Here is an 18,890-nt window from a genome sequence, read left to right on the forward strand (position 1 = left end):
TCATTGTTTAAACTAATCCTTTCTGGCTTTTTGCTATCACAAGTTTTACATCTGGTTCACCTCTTATTTGCCTTCATCCCCTGCAATATTAAAAAACATTTCTATCATTTCATCTTTAGTGTCTTCCATGTAGTCAAACGGCTGCTCTGCCATGATGTTCACCACCTCTGATGGTGGATGGAGCGGCTCTACACTAAAATCCAAGGGTAACGGCACGGAAAACTTCTTGCAGATGTTGTGCAGAACACAGCAGGCTTTGATGGTATATGCCACTGATTCAGATGACTGAATGGAGCCGATGTCACGCAGGCACTGGAAACGGCTTTTCAAACTTCCAAAGACCTGCTGTGTACGGCCATGTAGCTGAGCATGTGCATTGTTAAATCGCAGGGCTGCATTGCTTTTGATGCGAGAAGCCTCGACTGGTGTCAACACATGGCCACAACCATGCAGACTTCTGCTACCTGTGGAAAGATAAGAGGGGGAAGGGGCAATTGTAACCGTGAATTTGCTGAGAGGAGTTAATTTAAAATAATTAATTGATTTGTTTTACAGCATGATATTGCAGGTCAGTTAGTTTTATTATTCAGAAGTGTTTGATAGTTGAATTCCATAACCGACCCACACAAAAATAGGCGTATTGGAAGTTACCTAGCTGGGACTATGTATTTTCAGACGCTACGTAATATCATTGCTCTTGCTGCACCCATGGTATGGCAGCAAAGTTCCTTGATTATTACACCGGAATGAGAATGTAGTTCATAGCCATATTGGCCTTGAAAATCACAACTTTTCATTTTCCGTTGTTCTTAGTACACAAAGTAACCACAGAAGAGTCAAGTTTTACCAGGAAATATAGAAACACTTTGGTCATTTTTTAGTGAGATGCTAACAGTCTCATTAGATTCAATGATCTATGCTAAGCTAAGCTAAAACTGCTACCGCCAGACCTAAAACTTACTCTGGGGAGTTGGAAAATAAGTCTATTTTCGAACAAAGTGGAGTGTTCCTTTAAACTCTGTATTTGATATGGTTGACCACAACATCTTGATTTCCAGGTTGGACAGTTAGCTGTGTTGGGTTACAGGGCAGGGTGGTGAAATGGTTTCAATCTTTTTTTAACAAACAGAAGTTTTAGTGTTTCCATAGTTTGTCCTTACGCCCATTTGCTTGTGGGGTGCCACAGGGCTCGATTCATGCCCCAGTTTTTTTTTCCTATATTTATGCTACCAATGGATGCTATTTTTGAGAAATATGGAGTGTCCTTTCAACTATATGCAGATGACACAATGGCTGGCCACTGCTCCGGTTGTGTGTTCACGGTTTGTGTGTGTTCACGGTTTGTGTGTTCACTGCTGTGTGTGTGCACTTTGGATTGGTTAAATGCAGAGCACGAATTCTGAGTATGGGTCACCATACTTGGCTGTATTTCACTTTCATATTGTGTTTTGATGTTTTATGGTTTCTTAATTGTTTTATTTTAGCTGTGTTATATTGTTTGCATTAAAATAAACTGCCAGTAATTGTATATACATAGAACCATTTAAATGCAAGTAAATGGACTACTTTAAAATTTCAAATAACTTTGTAAAAATAAAATGTCAACATATGGGTGAAATAATTTTCCATTATCATTCAAGGTAAAAACAAACTCAGATCCATAATAACATCTAATGATTGTGGTTTTAAATATGATAAGATTTGTTTATATTTATTTGCTTGTTTTATTTGTATTTTTTCTTGGGGTTATATTAACTTTTTTTTTTTTTACACTTTATTTTAAGGTGCCCTTGTTACACATATGTACCTACTATTATAATAACAACAATTTATCACGCATAATTACATGCAAATCACCATAATCCTAACCATATAGTAACTAACTGTAATTAATATTAATCAGTACTTAAAATTATAATTACACTGTAAACAGGAAACCTTAAAATAAAGTGTAACCACTTTCCCCCCTCAGAAAGGTAAACGCAACGAAGTACGAGACGTTTTAATCACGCTTCACAGCTTACCAACAACCCAAGTGTGACCGTGTTGAAAGATGCTGAACTGTCTGCCAATGTCCGAGTTCTCCCAAATCGTGTGTTCAGGGGTTCCTCCGGGACAGCACTGCTCCAGACTCAACAGATTCCCGTCTACATCGAATATGACCTGCATCATGACTGAATGATAGCCCAGGGTGTTCATATACATGTGCTCCTCCCCAGGCGGAGGGCTCACCTTCACGTGCAGATACCCCAGCACTCCCACCACATGCGGGACGCCGCTCAGGTTCTTAAAGGCTTGAGCGGCACCCATGCGGTCGTTGTAGCTGTTCGGGAAAGTGATGAAATCGGGACTCGTGTCTGCTAAGAGTTTAGTAATGGTCTTCACCGCTTCGCCCGCTGCTGTCGGATCTATTCCCAGCCGCTCGGTGATTTTACTGGAAAGAGACCCTTGTGCGTAGCAGGCAAGCGTGGCCAGAATGTTGGCTTCTGCGGAGGTCAGGCTGTGGCCGGACACAAACACGTCCTTCTTCATACGGGCCTGGATGAAATCGATGATGAACCGTAAACACTGTCGATTGAAATGTAAAGTCTGAGAAATAAAGAGATCATCCAGTTCGTCCAGGACACCGCGTGTCTCGGAGGCAGGGATGGGCTCACTGACGCTGGACTGCTGCTCTTGTGTTGTGTTGCTGATGCTGGACGATGGGGAGCTGCTACACAGTCCGTTTGCGAATAAATCATCCTGGACAGCAAACCACAGCGCTCCAGCTAAAGACATTGTGAGCAGCTGAAGAAAAATAATAACCTTTAGACGTCTTCCTCTCGGTTATATTTGTTTAAATAGAGATGTTTTCGTTTGACTGTCTTTTGTCTGGATTACAGTGGCGGGACGATACACCATCAGAATCTTCAGATAAATTGGTCCATTAAAAATCCAGTGTAACTGAGTGAAATAACGACCAAGCATTCCTCAGCCCAGCTCTTTTGCATTATGTCTCTATATATTATGTCTCTATATAGTTGACAGCAAAATTTAAAAACCTACATTTTAACAGCAAAGAAATTACTTCGAAACGTGCCTGGGATCTTAGTGGCTAAACATCCGGGCCATGAGAATATTCGTTTTTTTACATTTCATAATAAAAGTCCCACTGGCAGATACATGCAAAAGAACATTAACTACAAATGTATTTATTTATTACACAGTATTTACTTTAACAAACTATTAGTTTCATTTTCTATATTTGAATACACAGCTTCTTTTTTGTTTGTTTTTCATTAAAATTAAAATTTTAAAATTGGAATTTTAACGAATTGCGTTTATTCTTGTGCTCCTGTGTTTAAAGGATAAACATAACAAAACATGTTTTATATTTCACTTTTAAAACCCATAGATAATACAAGATAATATATATATTTAAAACTTTGTTCCTCCCTTCTTATGGTAAATTTCCTATTTTGTTAACATATTTGCTTCAACCAAGCAGAATGTTCCACTAATTTGTACATATTTTTGGTCATCTAGGAAGACAGTGAAATTCTATTTGGATCCAATGCGAGGTCTATCTTTGGAGTGTTGTTAAACACACGTTTGTAATTTACTAGCATTTTCTGGGTGACTTTTGCTTTGGTATTCCGATCTAATAAATGTGCCATCATATGTCAACGTGAAACAGTGAAGTTTGACACAATCTGCCACTATAAACTAAGCAAAACAACATGGCTTTAACTTTATGGAGACTATCAGTTAATAATGCCTTTAGGAGGTCAGTTCACCACATGACTTTAAACTCAGTGAAAGGACAAAGATTTTACAGCACCACTTCAAAAGAAGAAATAAAAAGCGCTGGCCCAGGTAAAGTATTATCCGAGGTTCCGGTTTTTATCAGTAGAGGTCAGTATAAACTTGAAAATTATGCGTCTTTTCTTTTCTTTTCTTTTCTTTACTTTTCTTTTCTTTTCTTTAAAATTATGCGTCTTTTCTTTTCTTTTCTTTTCTTTTCTTTTCTTTTCTTTTCTTTTCTTTTCTTTTCTTAAGCTGCTTTGAAACAGTCTATATCTCGTAAATTAATAAATACAATTAACTTGACCGGATTTTAGTAAGTTTCTTCTTATCATTATTTTATTTGAATGCTTGAAAAATACAATGATAATAATAATAATAATAACAATTATTATGCATTTCATTCTGTGATTGTGGTAGGTGCAAGTGGGACAGTGATATCTGAGAGGAGGGGTACAGTGATGCTCATTGGGATTAACCGCCCTGAAGCGCGTAATGCAGTAAATCCAGAGGCTGCTCAGAGACTGACCGAGGAGCTGTCGGCCTTTGATCAGGACAAGAGCCTTAATGTGGCAGTGCTTTATGGAGTCGGTAAGTTCACTTACACACTGCACACTGCAAATAAATAGTTTATACATGCACTTTTCCCTGATTCCCCGTCCTCCCACCCTTTGACTAAGTGGGCAGCACATGGCTACAAGAGTCCTGTGTTATGTCAAAGCCTGTGATGACAATATTACCACACTGAAAACAATTACCCTAGGCCATCAAATTGCACACCCTCAATAGAAATAATTTGTTCAACCTGGATCAACCATCTCTGCTCAAATTTCCCAAATCACCTTTATCACGATTCAAATGAGAGGTTTTGCTCTCAATGACACTCTAAACCTGGAGCTCGGCCAGAGGACTTTCTGCAGGTGAACTGAACACAGTAGATAACATTACATAGACGGCAACATTAAGAATGTGTGATGACAGTAATTGCTTGAGCTTTGAAGAGGTGGATGAGTGCAAGAGGTAATGATGGCCACACAAGAACTCCCTTATTTCACCAGGTTCAGGTCTGTGTTAACATACTTTATCTTAAGCATTTAAAGGGACATTAAAATGCAATTGAGCACACATAATGTCACATACTGGTCTAGATTTTACTAGTCCATTAGGAAGCCATTACGAAAATTGCGTCCATGTTCACATTACAGCTAAATTATGAATAATTGCTTTTTTATTGCTTCGTTCAAGCTGTGATATGTTAAAGTACACTGAAGGACTGTTTTAACTTATAACTTTTCTCTGAAATAAATGATAATTTGAAAGTTTAAAATAATTCCTGTAGTTAGCATGGATGCCCTCGTGAAAAAGAAGTGTGCTTAATTGTGGTAAATGGACATTTGGAGTGTACTTCAAAGTATATAAAAACCCTGTATTGTATAACATAAATTTTTATATAATAAAATAAAAGAACACTTAAATTTATTCAAAAAGAGAATACTTTAATAACTTTTCTTTACACACTTAAGTAAACAAAAGTGCACTTTGAATAATGGCAAATTAAACGCTCTACTTTAAAGTAAACTTAAAATCGTTGAAGTACACTTATTTTGACTAATATAGCTAAGGACATGTATGAATAATTGTAACTGTAGTGTGTTATTTAACAATACATATACTGTATGTAACACTATATATCATTGTTACAGTGTAATTACACAAATAATAATTACAAATATTTACTTATTATATGTTTAAGGGCTGGTTTAGTATTAATTACTTGTGATTATGAGTAATTTATTACCATAGTAAATACATGCAACATATTTAACAATAAACTAAAGTGTTACCTAAAAGTTAATAGCCTATACTTTTAATTTATTAAATTGCAACATAATTCTAAATTAAAACGTTGTAATATATAATTTACATTAGAAATTAAATCTTCAGAAATTATTCTGAAAGTTCTGATTTTTTGAAGAATGTATGCTGCTCCCCATTGACTTTTTCATACTATGGTTGTTAATGGGGACCAGCAACTGTTTGGTTACCCACTTTCTTCACCCACACACACACACACACACACACACACATATTTATGGTTAACAGAAGAAATATCTCAATTTTTTAAACAACTTGGGTGTCAGTAAATGATGACAGAAATCACATTTTTGGGTGAACTATGATTTTAAGTCCTACTTACAGTAAGTGGGCCAAAAACAAACACACAAACAAACAAAAGCCTCTAAAGTTCAGCATTTGTAATTAATATTAATAATTGTTTTAAAATTGCAGTGAAAATGTAATTAATTGTCCGAAAACAGTACTTTAAGTTTGCACGTAACCATATTATTTTAAAGAATAATATATCTGTAATAAGTACTCTTTTTAAAAGTATGTTAAGTGGACTTCTTTTTCACAAGGTCACAAGTTGTTTGTTTCAGGAGGGAATTTCTGCGCTGGTTTTGATCTGAAGGAGTTGGCCCAGAGCTCTGGTTCTCTCAAACTGGAGCAAGATGTCCGCCGTGGTCCTGGTCCTATGGTACGGAGTGGTCCTTCTTAGATGCAGTATATGGCATAGTAATACTAGAGGAGTCATTTAATAAATTACCTTTAAATCCGCTATAATGTAACTAAGAAATGTTTCTATGACCCTTAAAGTATTAACAGTCACATTAACAGCCATTTATTAAAATTAAAATGTGTACCAAAATGTTCATAATGAAACAAACATTGCAGTCATTGCAACAGATTTGTCCCCCTCCTTTGCATAGTGAAAAAGTCTGGCCGACCAAAAATTTGAACTTTTGGTCACATGCCCAGAGCCACTGCTGTTACATAAAACTATGATTTGGTGGTGCTCATGACTATTTTGCTTAGAGAGAGTGAATAACAGAGAGGAAAGCAGAACCAGCTCACTTGTCTCTTGTATGTTTACACCGAACATTTGTCTTGCTGTGATCAGGCCTTCAGATTTAAATAAGAATCTTTTGCTACCGTTCCTTTAAAGACTTTTATTTGTAAATGAGCTTTGTTATTATATATCATCTGCTTCACATGTGAAATGAGTAACATGTACCACATAAGCGACAGAGACTGACGGCTGCTACCAATAGTAGAACAAACTGTGAAGCTCACATGCTCTAAACATTTGAATGATACAACTACTGGTAACAGCGACTTACAATTATTAAGTCACTTTCAGTGTAAATGCTTATGTAATTGACATTTTACACTCAATGTTTGCAGTCCTACTGCATGGTTCAAAGGTTAGAAGAGCAGTATACTGATGTGTGTTGTTGGTTGTAGGGTCCATCTCGTATGAGACTCTCAAAACCCTTGATCGCAGCAGTCAGTGGGTACGCTGTGGCCGGGGGTCTGGAGCTGGCCCTGCTGGCTGACCTGAGGGTGGTTGAGGAGAGCTCCATCATGGGTGTTTTCTGTCGCAGATTTGGTAGGTATTGTTTTCTCATTTATTGTTAATTTGTTTAAGGCTGAGGTAGGAGTGGCATCGGACAGCATTGCTTTGTTTGTTCGTACTTACAACTCTGGAGCTGGGTTGGAGCAAGGGGTTTGTGGTTGGGAGATTTTTCTTGAGGAATATCCCAAAATAAAATCCTACAAGAAAATCCTGATATTAGAATAGAACTGTTGTTTTGAAACAGCACCAATATCTATGGTAACACTTAAAATGGTAAAATTGACCATTAAAACTATAATTTAAATAACTTTACAGCAATGATAATTAAAATTTTTGACAAAAAGTAAATGTTTTTTTTTAAATCATTGGATTCGAATGTGATTAGTAATACGTTTTTATTATGTGGTCACTATTGCTTTGTCTGTTTTTATAGACATTTGATATGTGCTGAGTATTTATGCATTTTGACCTAAATCACAGCATCATCCATCTATGAGGAATGTTGCTGTCAAACATACACAACTGTTAGCCAATCATAGCAGTGAGTGTTTACTTCTTAGTCTACAATCCACCATGCCTAGTCAAACAGAGGGTTCTGATGAGGAGGGTTAAAAACAGGAGAGAAAATAGCCTATTACTTCTTAGTTATGATGTTTTTTAAAAGTCTTGATATCATTATAAATGGACCCCAGTAAACAGTACAAAATAAAAACAAAGGCAGTTTCTGACCACTTTAAAAGTATCAGTGCTGTTGCCAGAAATAACCAGATGGATATGGATGCTTGCACACGTACTTGTACACATATGCAAGATTTGTCAAGCATGAGAGAAACAAATGGAACAATAAAAATCCTCAGAAATCTTCAGTTAGATTAGTTTGCTCAAGCATGTTGCCAAATAATGTGTACATTCTTCATATGATTTACTATGCCAAAAATGCTTCCAATGGATTTAATTTTTTTTTTTAGAAAACATACAAACATACAGTTACAAGTTTTTTTGTAGTTATGCTATTTTTGCATTAAAAGCAACTTTATTTTTGGTATATTTTTTTGCGAGCAATTCATAGACCACTTTTCCTGCACATGAAATTACACACATGCCAATAAACCAATGAGAACTTGGAGCAGTGATGATGATGCATGTTGGTGCCAAAGCTGTTGTGGATACACACAAATCCCTTTTTAATTGGCACATATTTGCAGAAATTTGTCGTGAATAAATAATTTACAGACAATTATGTAACATTTTATTATGGAAACTTAACTAATGTTACACCTCAAATGATAATGGAATGTAGGTTACACTTTATTTTAAGGTGTCATTGTTCCAGTGTAATTATATATTTAAGGGCTGAGTAATATTTATTAACTACATGCACTTACTATATGGTTAGGGCTATGATTAAGGTATGGCCTGAGTTACTTGCATGTAAATAATCATGAATATTTAAGTGTTATTATAATAGTAAGTACATGTAACGTGTAACAAAGACACCTTAAAATAAAATGTTACTGGAAATTATAAAATGTTTAATATTTATGAGCCAGTCACTGAGCTCATTCTCTGAAATGGCCTGGGTATGCAGAACATTCACAGCTTATACGGACTGATATTTATGTACCGTGATATTACCTTAATATACAGTGGCACTTGCAGGATTCTATAAATGGCTGTGTTATGAATAATAAAATAAAAGGTGCCAATTTGAATTCAAACGTAAATTAAATCCTGCAGTTCTAAACTATTGTGGACAGGCTTTGCAGTACATAAAAAGAGAAGAGAAATTTGATGCAGTTTCATTGTGCATGTACTAGTTTCTCTATGCTACAAATATGACCACAGTGGGTATAAATATGCCAGCAGTGCTATAATTTACTGCCAGAAACTGATTTTTCCAGCTGCTCGTTTAAAACTTAGAGCCATCATCATGATCCTCTCTTTCATTAAACCAAGCATCCGGGCATTGCCCGCATGTTCCTGTGAACCCTGTTCCTCAGACTGTCTGCCTCTACTGTACTCGAGCCACCCAGGAAGACGTGACGCCTGCTGTCTTCACCGGTGCTCTACAGAAATCATTAGTTGAATTTTTTTTGTGCAATGAAAAAATGTTAGTGCTTGCTAAGACAATTGTCTGCATTAATATTGTTCTTATTTCAGAATTTGATCAAACCTACCACCCTTTAAAAATTTGGCATGTAACTTTACCTGCACTACATATGAGGATTGAATGATACCTCAAATAACGTGTTTTGGTGATGTATATATCTTTTCTTATTAGACTTATAATTTTATGGGTGAAAAAAATGGGTATATATTTGCTTACAAGGAGGAACCTGAGCCATATATAGAGCAGACTATGTATACTGAGATGCGTAAGATAATAGTTACTAAACAAAAGCGCATTTTATTTACAAAATTTGAACTTGAACTGCTTACACTTCACATTCACAATAGGCCTGTTATTGGCACTTGGGCTTCTTTTAACTAACGATCAAATCAAATGCTAGTAAGAGTTTGAATAGGAGAAAATTAAGCACTATTTACAATTGACCCTTCACAAGCTATTTCGCTCTCTACCACACATCATGTTCTCACGCAGTGCAGAGCAAAGAGGACACTGACAACGCCGCCGACCGAGAAGTCAGAGCAAGTTAATTCTGGTTTGAAACAAAGTCTTAGCTTTCAAATTCTGTCATATTTTGAGAAAACAAATAAACGTGGCTCTTTAAATTGTTGTGACAACGTAAGTTGATCATCTTTTCATATTTACTTAAAGTGAGTGAGTGAGTGAGTGAAGTGACATTCAGCCAAGTATGGTGACCCATACTCAGAATTTGTGCTCTGAGGATGAAGATACCAATCCAGTTCACATTCAGTGAACTTTGAACTTGTTTAAAGGCTGGAATTCACTAAGACTTTTTTTTTTTTTTTTTTTTTTTTTTTTTTTTGACCATCATACCCTACGCAATTTTCTGTGAAATCGGTTAACTCAAATCTAAAGACTGGCTCAGATGTTTTCCAACTAGCCAAAACAGGTAGAATCAGGGCAAAAATCTTGTATTGCAGCCTTAAGACACACACAACCTGTAGCAACACAATGACAATGTCATCTCAGACTGTAAGTAAAAATAAACAGGTATTTTCAGAGTATTGAGCTAATTGTTACTGATTTTGAACCATAATTATAAATTAAAAGCATTTCATATTATTACCCACAGTATATTGTTGTTAATAATTGTTGAGAGAGGTGCACTTTTGGTTAATTTAGGGAAAAGGCAGGGCTTTGAGCCCCCAAAGCCCCCCCTGCTGCACATGCCTGCAGATCTGAACAATGTCTTGATGTGTGGTAACTATGATGTAAGTGGAATAATCCCATCATTAGTTATACCTTACATATTCCTGTTTAATATTTCCTGTAATTAATCTGAAATCAATCAACATTAACAGCTCCGAGTCTGGCTTGTCAGCTAGTATCACACCTCATCATCCATATAAACATTTATAACGATTTAGCAAATTGTGCTTAGAAACATTAAAAAAAATCATTCAGAACAGTTAAGTAACCATGTAGCATCCACCCATAACAACCCACCAACTGCACAGCAATATGCTAAACACCACTCAGGACATCTTGGTTATGTAGCATAACCAAGAGACAGTTGTTGCCTAATGGAATGAGAGTCGGACTTGTAACCAGGTTGCGGGTTCGATTCTCAGGTCTGGCAGGGATTGTAGGTGGGGAGAGTGAATAACCAGTGCTCCCCTCCACCTTCAGTACCACAGCTGAGGTGAGACCCACAAAACGTGTTCACGGTGTGTGTGTGTGTGTGTGTGTGTGTGTGTGTGTGCGCACACTTGGATGGGATAAATGCAGAGCACAAATTCCGAGTATGGGATACAATAGTTGGCCACACATCACTTCACTTCATATGTAGCAAATCCTTGGCAACCACCCACAATACTCTGTAAACTGCATAGCAACTTGCTCAAACATAATCAGGACAGCTTAGTAGCCTCTAGCAACTTCCTGACATTGTGGCAGCGACTTGCACAGGGAGACGCCACATATTTTTCCCAGAAACTTGTTTTTATTTCTGAAATCATGAACAACATGATATCATGATATAATATCTATAGTCACATTACTCTTCTGATTTGAGCATTGAACATGTAACCATTCCTACCAAATGTTTTGTCAACAAATTTTGTGTGTTGTTTTTGCCGCACATCGGTTCCTGTGGCCATTCTACTATGATTGAGTTTAAATGGGAACTATCATTTAAAGACTTTTTCTCCCAGAACAAGGCTAAGCGCTCTGACACTACCCACTTATTTCCTCTGAATTTTCCTCACTCTCTCCTGTACTTACCCACAGTGCACAGCAGGCCCTTAAACACCATTCATCTCACATAATAGATGTCTTGGCCACCATCAGTGGAAAGGGTTTATTTTAACATCCTTCTTGTAGGTTTTATTTTACCTAATCTTGTTTTGGCAAGTGAATTTTAGGGCTGTATATGGGAGACCAAGATGGGAACAGCCTAGGGGAATCCCTCGTGGTGAGAGACGAAGAGACAGAAATGAGAAAGAGACGCGGATTGGGGAGGTAACCCTGGAAAAGGAAAATATGCTACCCAAACTGACTGAAATCTCTCTGATGTGGCCGAATACTTCCTGTTTTGTCTCCATATACTACATTGAGCCACCAAACTGAATGTAACAGCCCTGAAAAGAATGTGAACGAGCCATTTAAGTGATTCAGCTAGTGCAGTTACACCGTAAAACCCAAGGGAAATATTGTTTGACTGCGTAAAAAGTTTGATAGTCTTTAGCACATTGGCCCTATTTACTTTCTTTAAACACCTTCCTGGTCTCATTGTGTATAATTCATCAGTGTGTTATACCAAAGAAAAAAACCTTTGTAAACTTTAAATTGAAAGTAATAACTTTTGCCACATTTTTAGTTAAACTACCCTCCTTCTTGGCTGACATCATTTATAGCTATTTGGGCTTTTCAGGTAAAGTTTTACCATTGGGATACATGAAAACGTCCTGACCTGACCTTCAGCATCAACATCCAAGTTAAAAATTGGGTTCCGGTAGTGTCTGGATGGGAACTTCACATTCAGGTCTGATTCCGTTGTCATATGGAACGCCTACTTTTCATGACCCAGTCATTGTTTTCTCATCAAATATTCTGTTTCACTTGGACAGTTTGTTCCCAGCTCAAATGAAATGCAGTGCATTTATCAGAGACCAGAAGATCTGTGAAATCTGAGTTTATCATTTTTAAGAGGCCCTAACTGCACACGTTGTATCTAATCCAACAGCCCAGGTGGTCAAAGCCAGTTGTTCTGAATGCAGTTTCCATTCGTCCACCTCAGCCACAGGAGTGGCTGCCAACAACTGAAATGACTCGACCTTTCTCAGATTTTACAGACATTCTCTTTTAACCTTCAGATCCTTCCTTGGCATATAATGCTTGGACTCAGGGATGCAGATTTCAATAAATACATTGATGGATTTGAGTTGTCTTGAGATTGGAAGGCTTCCCTTATGCATTCTTTTATTTTAAATCTTAAAACATCTTAAACATCTTAAACTAAATCTCAGGTTTAACCCTTAGGGATTTGGAATTATAAATAATATGCAACAAGTTTTTTATCATTGTCATACCATGTTGGTTCTGATTTCACTGACATGTAGACCACATTTTATAGCTTCTCATTTAGCTGTTTTTGCTATATGTAAGTGTGCATCTTAAGGTTTTTTCCTGAGTTCTATTGTGGTAAGTGTGGTGTTACACTGCATTACCCCAGCACCATTGTGTGTGCATGCTTGCGTCGTAGGCTTTCTTGGTACTTTGATGTTCTGTGGTTACCAGTATCACCAGCATGAATACGTACAGGAAGACATAAAAGTTCAACCGCAGGCTCATGCTTACACAGACGGATCCATTCATTCAGTCAAACACCTGAGGTGAACTGAAATCACCCAGCTGCTAATGCAGGTCTAGTGACATGGAGTCATTCGGTGATTTCTGTAAAGCCATTGTACCACTTCAATGTCTCCTGTGTGTGAAAGCAAGAGGATTTTGCGCAATAGTCAAGGTCTAGGAATAAAGGTAGTGGATTGATTTGATGAGATGTATGGACTTCTTTATCTAGATCACAGTGACAGCATAGCTAAGTTTATGTGCAACCTAATAATCTCTTTATAATCATATTGATTGTTCAGTCAGACAGACAGATTCCAATTGGAAATCACTTACATCAGTCTGACTAAACTCAATCCATCCATCCATCTTTGTACAATCTCTATGTACACTGTACATAAAGATGCAGTTCTATGTTGGGTGATGGGGATGCCAATCCCAGGAACCACCCTGGATGGAAACATTCACACTCTCGCTCATACATTCCCCTCTCTTTTGTGTCTTTGGATTGTGGTGGAAACCAGATTACCATAAGGAGGCCACAGCAACAAAGGAGAACATGCAAACTCCACACAGAATGGCCTCCAGGACCCGATCCCTGAACCTTCTGGGATTGCTCTAACCACTGAGTCACCATGAGTCACCATGAGCTCGATTGAGCTCAGTCTGAATAAAATTTTGACCTGATTGAAACAGGTTATGGTCATAAATAATGTTTCATTGGAAAATTTTACTGACGCAAATGCTTGAATCAACTACTTTCTCAATCAAAAAAACAAACAAACAAACAAAAACGTGTTATAATAGCTTAAATGCTTAGTTTAGGGTACTTTGAGAATCAATAATTGGATTGGATTCATTTGGATTGACAAAAAGGAATGCATGTAAACATAACTACCAAATTTTGCAAAAATGTATCTCTGGGGCAGTACACTCAGAGGTATATGTTTGTACCTTATATACCCTTAAAGGCAGCATAAATAATCCATAATAGACACAATATGAGTTTAGGAAAGGTACAAAAGTACCTTTGAGGGTTTGCCCACATTGATTCTCAAATGCGAATTTTCTTGTATGTCAAAAAATCTCTTGGATTTTTGATGGTCAGTTGGTCAAACCTAGATTCGTACCTTCATTCCTTGCATTTATGGTTTCTACACTGCATGTGCTTTTAAGATTTTTTGGTTCATCTTCTGAAACAGATGCACCTCATCACATCTGGTGTGTCAGCTGCATGCTTGCAGATGCGTAATAGAGATGGAGGACTGACTTTCTGAATGACAGACTTGAGTAATGGGCTAAAAGAGCAGAGGAAATATGGAAGGATCTGCTCGCTGAAAGAACTCCCTCCCACCTCAGCTTAGGCTGCCAGATGTGTAGCGTGTTGGACTGAGAGGACAGATGATTGGTAGCAGATGTATCCACTCATTATCTCTCACCCTCTCGAGCCACTATGAATAGAGCTGCATTATTTCAATAACCGGCTACAGGAGAAAATATCATTTATAGAATGTGTTAGTAATGATGCAAGTTTGAATTGGCAGAGATAAAGAGAAATCTGAAAGTGCTGAGGGATTGCTGGGGATTAGACATGTATTCAGGACCCTTTGTTTGTGTGTGTAATACAATGGTCTGTGTGCATATAAATAATATTGATAATAATAATAACTTTATTGGGGTTGCACCCCTACAGTATATTCTGACTGAGAAGTATTTTCACATATTGATACATTTTAATTAATACCTAGATTTTACATTTGTCCAGTAATAAGAACATACGAATCAAGTAACGCAAACATCAAGTAAGCTTTTAAGTTTCAATCTTATTTGTTGTGCACTGTGACAAGTCAGTACCAAATCGTACATTTAAATGGCATGGCTATTCTAACTTTCATGGCATCATAAATACTTTACTGTTTTTTGTTTTGTTTTGTTTTTTATAAATTGAATACATCCCTGACTAACAAGGAATTAGTATCTTTCGAATAAGAAAATCTGACCTCAAACTTTAGGATGGTGTCTGTGTTCATAACTCTCCTCTTACCAGTTAATCCTGTGTCTATAAACCTCTATCTGTTTGTCTCACACAGGTGTGCCATTGATTGATGGGGGTACGGTGAGATTGCCCCAGCTGATTGGTCTCTCGCGAGCACTAGATCTCATCCTCACCGGCCGACCAGTAAAGGCACAAGAGGCTTTAACATTTGGACTGGCAAACAGAGTGGTGCCTGATGGCCAAGGTACACATACACTGCACCTTAAAACTTGCTTTAGCATGATATGAACCTCATAAACCAACTACATTTTATCTATATTGAAATAATATTATTAATAGTTACCAAGAAAAATATGGTTGTTGGTGTTCTGGCTTGTCACATGAGTTATGACTCATGACTAATAGTAATGTGGAAAGTTTGAATATGCAAAAACAAATACAATTTGAGAAGTTAAGAGAATTTTACAGAAGCCTTGAAAAGTATATTATTGTTGTATGGATTAATGTTAGAGTGATTTTGTGGTATCCTGCAATACTATATGCTTTCACTATATGAAAAAGAGCAGTGTGAACATTCTGGAGTAGATCTTGACAAAATACTAAACAAAAAGTCATACCATTTTGGAACAATGAGATTCCCCTCAAACTATTTCAAACTTTTCTGCAGAATGTCAGAGCATCTTTCAATACTGTACTGTAGGGCTGTTATTTGACCAGTTTATGAGCATTTGCATCTTTAATTCACCCGGAGTGGAGTTCCCTTGTGGATGTTAGACTAAACTAATGTAATGTGGCAGCAGTTCACACAGTCACAGCGAGGTAAGATGAGATGAGCTCAAAGCTGTTTAGAGATACTGTTAAAGTAAGCACTTCAGTTCCAAAGTGAAGTCACTCGTGTGGACTTTCCATAGGAGATCTGGACAGAGGCCAGAGCTCTCATGTGCTGCACAGAAGGACAAAACGAGTTCATATAAGAAGGAAATGAGTGATGATATGGAGATCACTTGAGGTCCCACATTATGGTCAAAAAAAAAAAAAAAAAAAAGGTTTAGGAGTGTCACATCTGCCCAATGTTTTTTGGCTGATAGTTTCCCTTCTTTTGTCAGAGGTAGGAATGGCCCCATTTTGGCATCTTTACATCTAACTGTCAGTCTGTGTTGGTTTGTTCTAGCACTTCAAGTGGCTCTTGAACTTGCCGAACAGGTCAGCGCATTTCCACAGCTCTGTCTCCGTGCAGACCGTAACTCCGCCTACCACGCAGTCTTTGACTCCTCCTCCTTCACCCAGGCCATGCAGTATGAGTTTGACCACGGCCTGCCAGTCGTTGTAGCTGAAGCAGTCACTGGAGCAACTCAATTCAGCTTAGGTGCTGGAAGGGGCGGGACTTTCTCTAAGAGTAAACTGTAAACTGCCAGATGAACAGATGTAAGACGGTTACTGTTAATTTTACAGTGTATCACAGGTTTTTTTTTATTTTTTATTTTTTTTATCGAAGATAAAACTTGCACATAGTAACACACAGTAATAAGAATTTGATCTCAGTATTCTGTAATTGTAATTAAAACAGTTTACATATCTTGAAGGGATGTGCATTTGTCATTATCAGTGTTTTTTTTTTTTTTTTTTTTACTTTACTCAAATATCAAATATATTAAAAAATAATACTGAAGAAAAATTTTCAGGGGATTTGTCTTGCATGTTTGTATGTACAGTGCATGAGTGGTTATTTTGCCAATACTGTTATGTTCACTTTCACTGATCAGCCACAACATTAAAACCACCTGCCCAATATTGTGTAGGTTCCCTTTGTGCTGCCAAAACAGCTCTGGTGCATCAACAAGACCTCTGAAAATGTCCTGTAGTTTCTGGCACCAATATATTAGCAGCAGATCCTTTAAATTTGGCAAACTTTGTAAGGTGCCATGGATCAGATTTGTTCAGCTAATGCATCCCATAGATGCACAATTGGATTGAGATAGGGAATTTGGAAGCCACATCAACACCTTGAAAGGGTTGCAGGTGTTGCAGGTGCATTATCCTGCTGAAAGGGGCCACTGCTATCAGGGAACACCATTACTGTGGCGAGTGGGGCGGGGCCGAGAGGCGTGGGAACGAGGAGTGAGGCCAGGTGTAGTGATTGGAGATGAGCTACACCTGCGCCCCACCACCAGTATCGAGTCCCACGTAGGAGATGGAAGGATATAAAACTGGAGCGACGACCGTGAAGGACGAGAGAGGACCAGGCCTGGGACATTATTTTATGTTTGCTTTTTATTTGTCCGTTTTGTATTTATTTTTGATTATTAAAATGCTTTTTGATTGTGCGCCGGTTCCCGCCTCCTTCTTCCCGATGATTACAAAGGGAATATCGTTACAATTACCATGATGGGGTGTATGTGATCTGCAACAATTTTTTGTCAGGTGGTACTTGTCAAAGTGACATCCACATGAATGCCAGGGTCCAAGTTTTCCCAACAGAACATTGCCCAGAGCATTACACTTCTTTCGCCGATGCTCCTTCTTCCCATGCATGCTGCATCCTCTTGCCATCTCCAGTAACACACATGCACCTGGCCATCCATCTGGTCTGAAAGGTTATTTATCAGATCAGGCAACTTTCTTCCATTGGTAGCTTACTTGCCAATTATAAGAACTTTCGGAAGTGGACAGGGGTCATCATGCGCTCTCTGACCAGTCTGTGGCTATGCAGTCCCAAACGCAGTAAATTGCTATGCAATATGCATGTGCATCAGTGAGTCTTGGGAACTCATTACACTGGTTCACCAGTTGTCCTTCCTTGCACCACTTTTGATAGGTAATAACCACTGCATACCATGAACAACCCAAAAGACCCAGCTTTCTAGCTACCATTTTTAGGCCAAGTCACTCCGATCATTTTGGTTACCCATTTTCCCTGCTTCCAGCTCATTAAGTTCAAGGACTGACTGTTCACTTGTGGCCTAATATACTTTAAAATACAGGAAATTACCCCATAGTAGATCTATACAGTATGGATGGGAAGACTCACGGATTTGCATCGATTGCATAAAAGTTAAGATTAAGATTAATTTAAGAAAGTGTGCATCGGTTACAAGTTAGCATTTGTATCGGGACACATTGTTTCTTACATATTTACATCTGTAAAAAAAAGATTTATTTATATTTAATTATTAGTAGATGCACTATAAATTTATTATTTAGAAAGAGACCAATGTAGATTGATTTATCATCCCTAAACTGTTTCTCAAGCATGTTCAATCACCACTGCTGCTGCTACGTAACTGTCACAACACTATGGACACCGTGGCGTGTTGCATAGAATATACTGTAGATTTACACGGCTGTCTGTCTGAACCAAAACAAACTATCTGTACCATATTGAATAGCATTATCTATTTATTACCATATTGCATAGAATTATCTATTTACTTCCCATTGCATCGTATTGTATTGAATCGCACTGAAATTGGATTTCACTGCATCGTAATGGGGTGAATCGTATGGCATCACACAGGTAGCTGCTCCATATGTATATTTTATGTATCATAACGTTGGCTATGCATTGAGATGCGTACCATATCCAAAGCGTTGGATTTATCCTTACAGTGCTCAAATCTGCAAACTTGATTACCAATTCTCAAAACTTTGTTCATTGTTAAAACCTATATATTTGCAGGAATAGAGGGGTCAGAGAAAGAATGCATTTGTGTGAATATATATATATGTGTGAGTGCATGTGTATTTAAAGTGAGGCTTTA

The 18,890-nt window shown here is 37.6% G+C and overlaps 2 protein-coding genes across 3 annotated transcripts; one reads left to right on the plus strand and one right to left on the minus strand.

Annotated features, from left to right (window-relative positions):
- Positions 1 to 42: 42 nt before the first annotated feature.
- si:dkey-197c15.6 (putative nuclease HARBI1) lies at positions 43 to 3,106 on the minus strand. Its single transcript, XM_052596538.1, has 2 exons — positions 2,025 to 3,106; positions 43 to 464 (listed from the first exon to the last, which is right to left on the minus strand). Exons 1-2 carry the CDS (start codon positions 2,776 to 2,778, stop codon positions 64 to 66), a joined length of 1,155 nt encoding a protein of 384 aa, XP_052452498.1. The 5' UTR covers positions 2,779 to 3,106; the 3' UTR covers positions 43 to 63.
- A 463-nt stretch (positions 3,107 to 3,569) lies between these two features.
- zgc:101569 (uncharacterized protein LOC449822 homolog) lies at positions 3,570 to 16,921 on the plus strand. Of its 2 annotated transcripts, none has more exons than XM_052596539.1 (6): positions 3,570 to 3,894; positions 4,204 to 4,374; positions 6,222 to 6,319; positions 7,087 to 7,231; positions 15,227 to 15,376; positions 16,304 to 16,921. In XM_052596539.1, exons 1-6 carry the CDS (start codon positions 3,720 to 3,722, stop codon positions 16,537 to 16,539), a joined length of 975 nt encoding a protein of 324 aa, XP_052452499.1. In that variant the 5' UTR covers positions 3,570 to 3,719; the 3' UTR covers positions 16,540 to 16,921. The 2 variants fall into 2 exon arrangements, with proteins under 2 accessions (XP_052452499.1, XP_052452500.1); XM_052596540.1 differs by having other exon boundaries at positions 3,582 to 3,855.
- Positions 16,922 to 18,890: the final 1,969 nt, after the last annotated feature.

The sequence above is a fragment of the Carassius gibelio genome, chromosome B24, assembly GCF_023724105.1.
Source record: "Carassius gibelio isolate Cgi1373 ecotype wild population from Czech Republic chromosome B24, carGib1.2-hapl.c, whole genome shotgun sequence".
NCBI lineage: Eukaryota > Metazoa > Chordata > Actinopteri > Cypriniformes > Cyprinidae > Carassius > Carassius gibelio.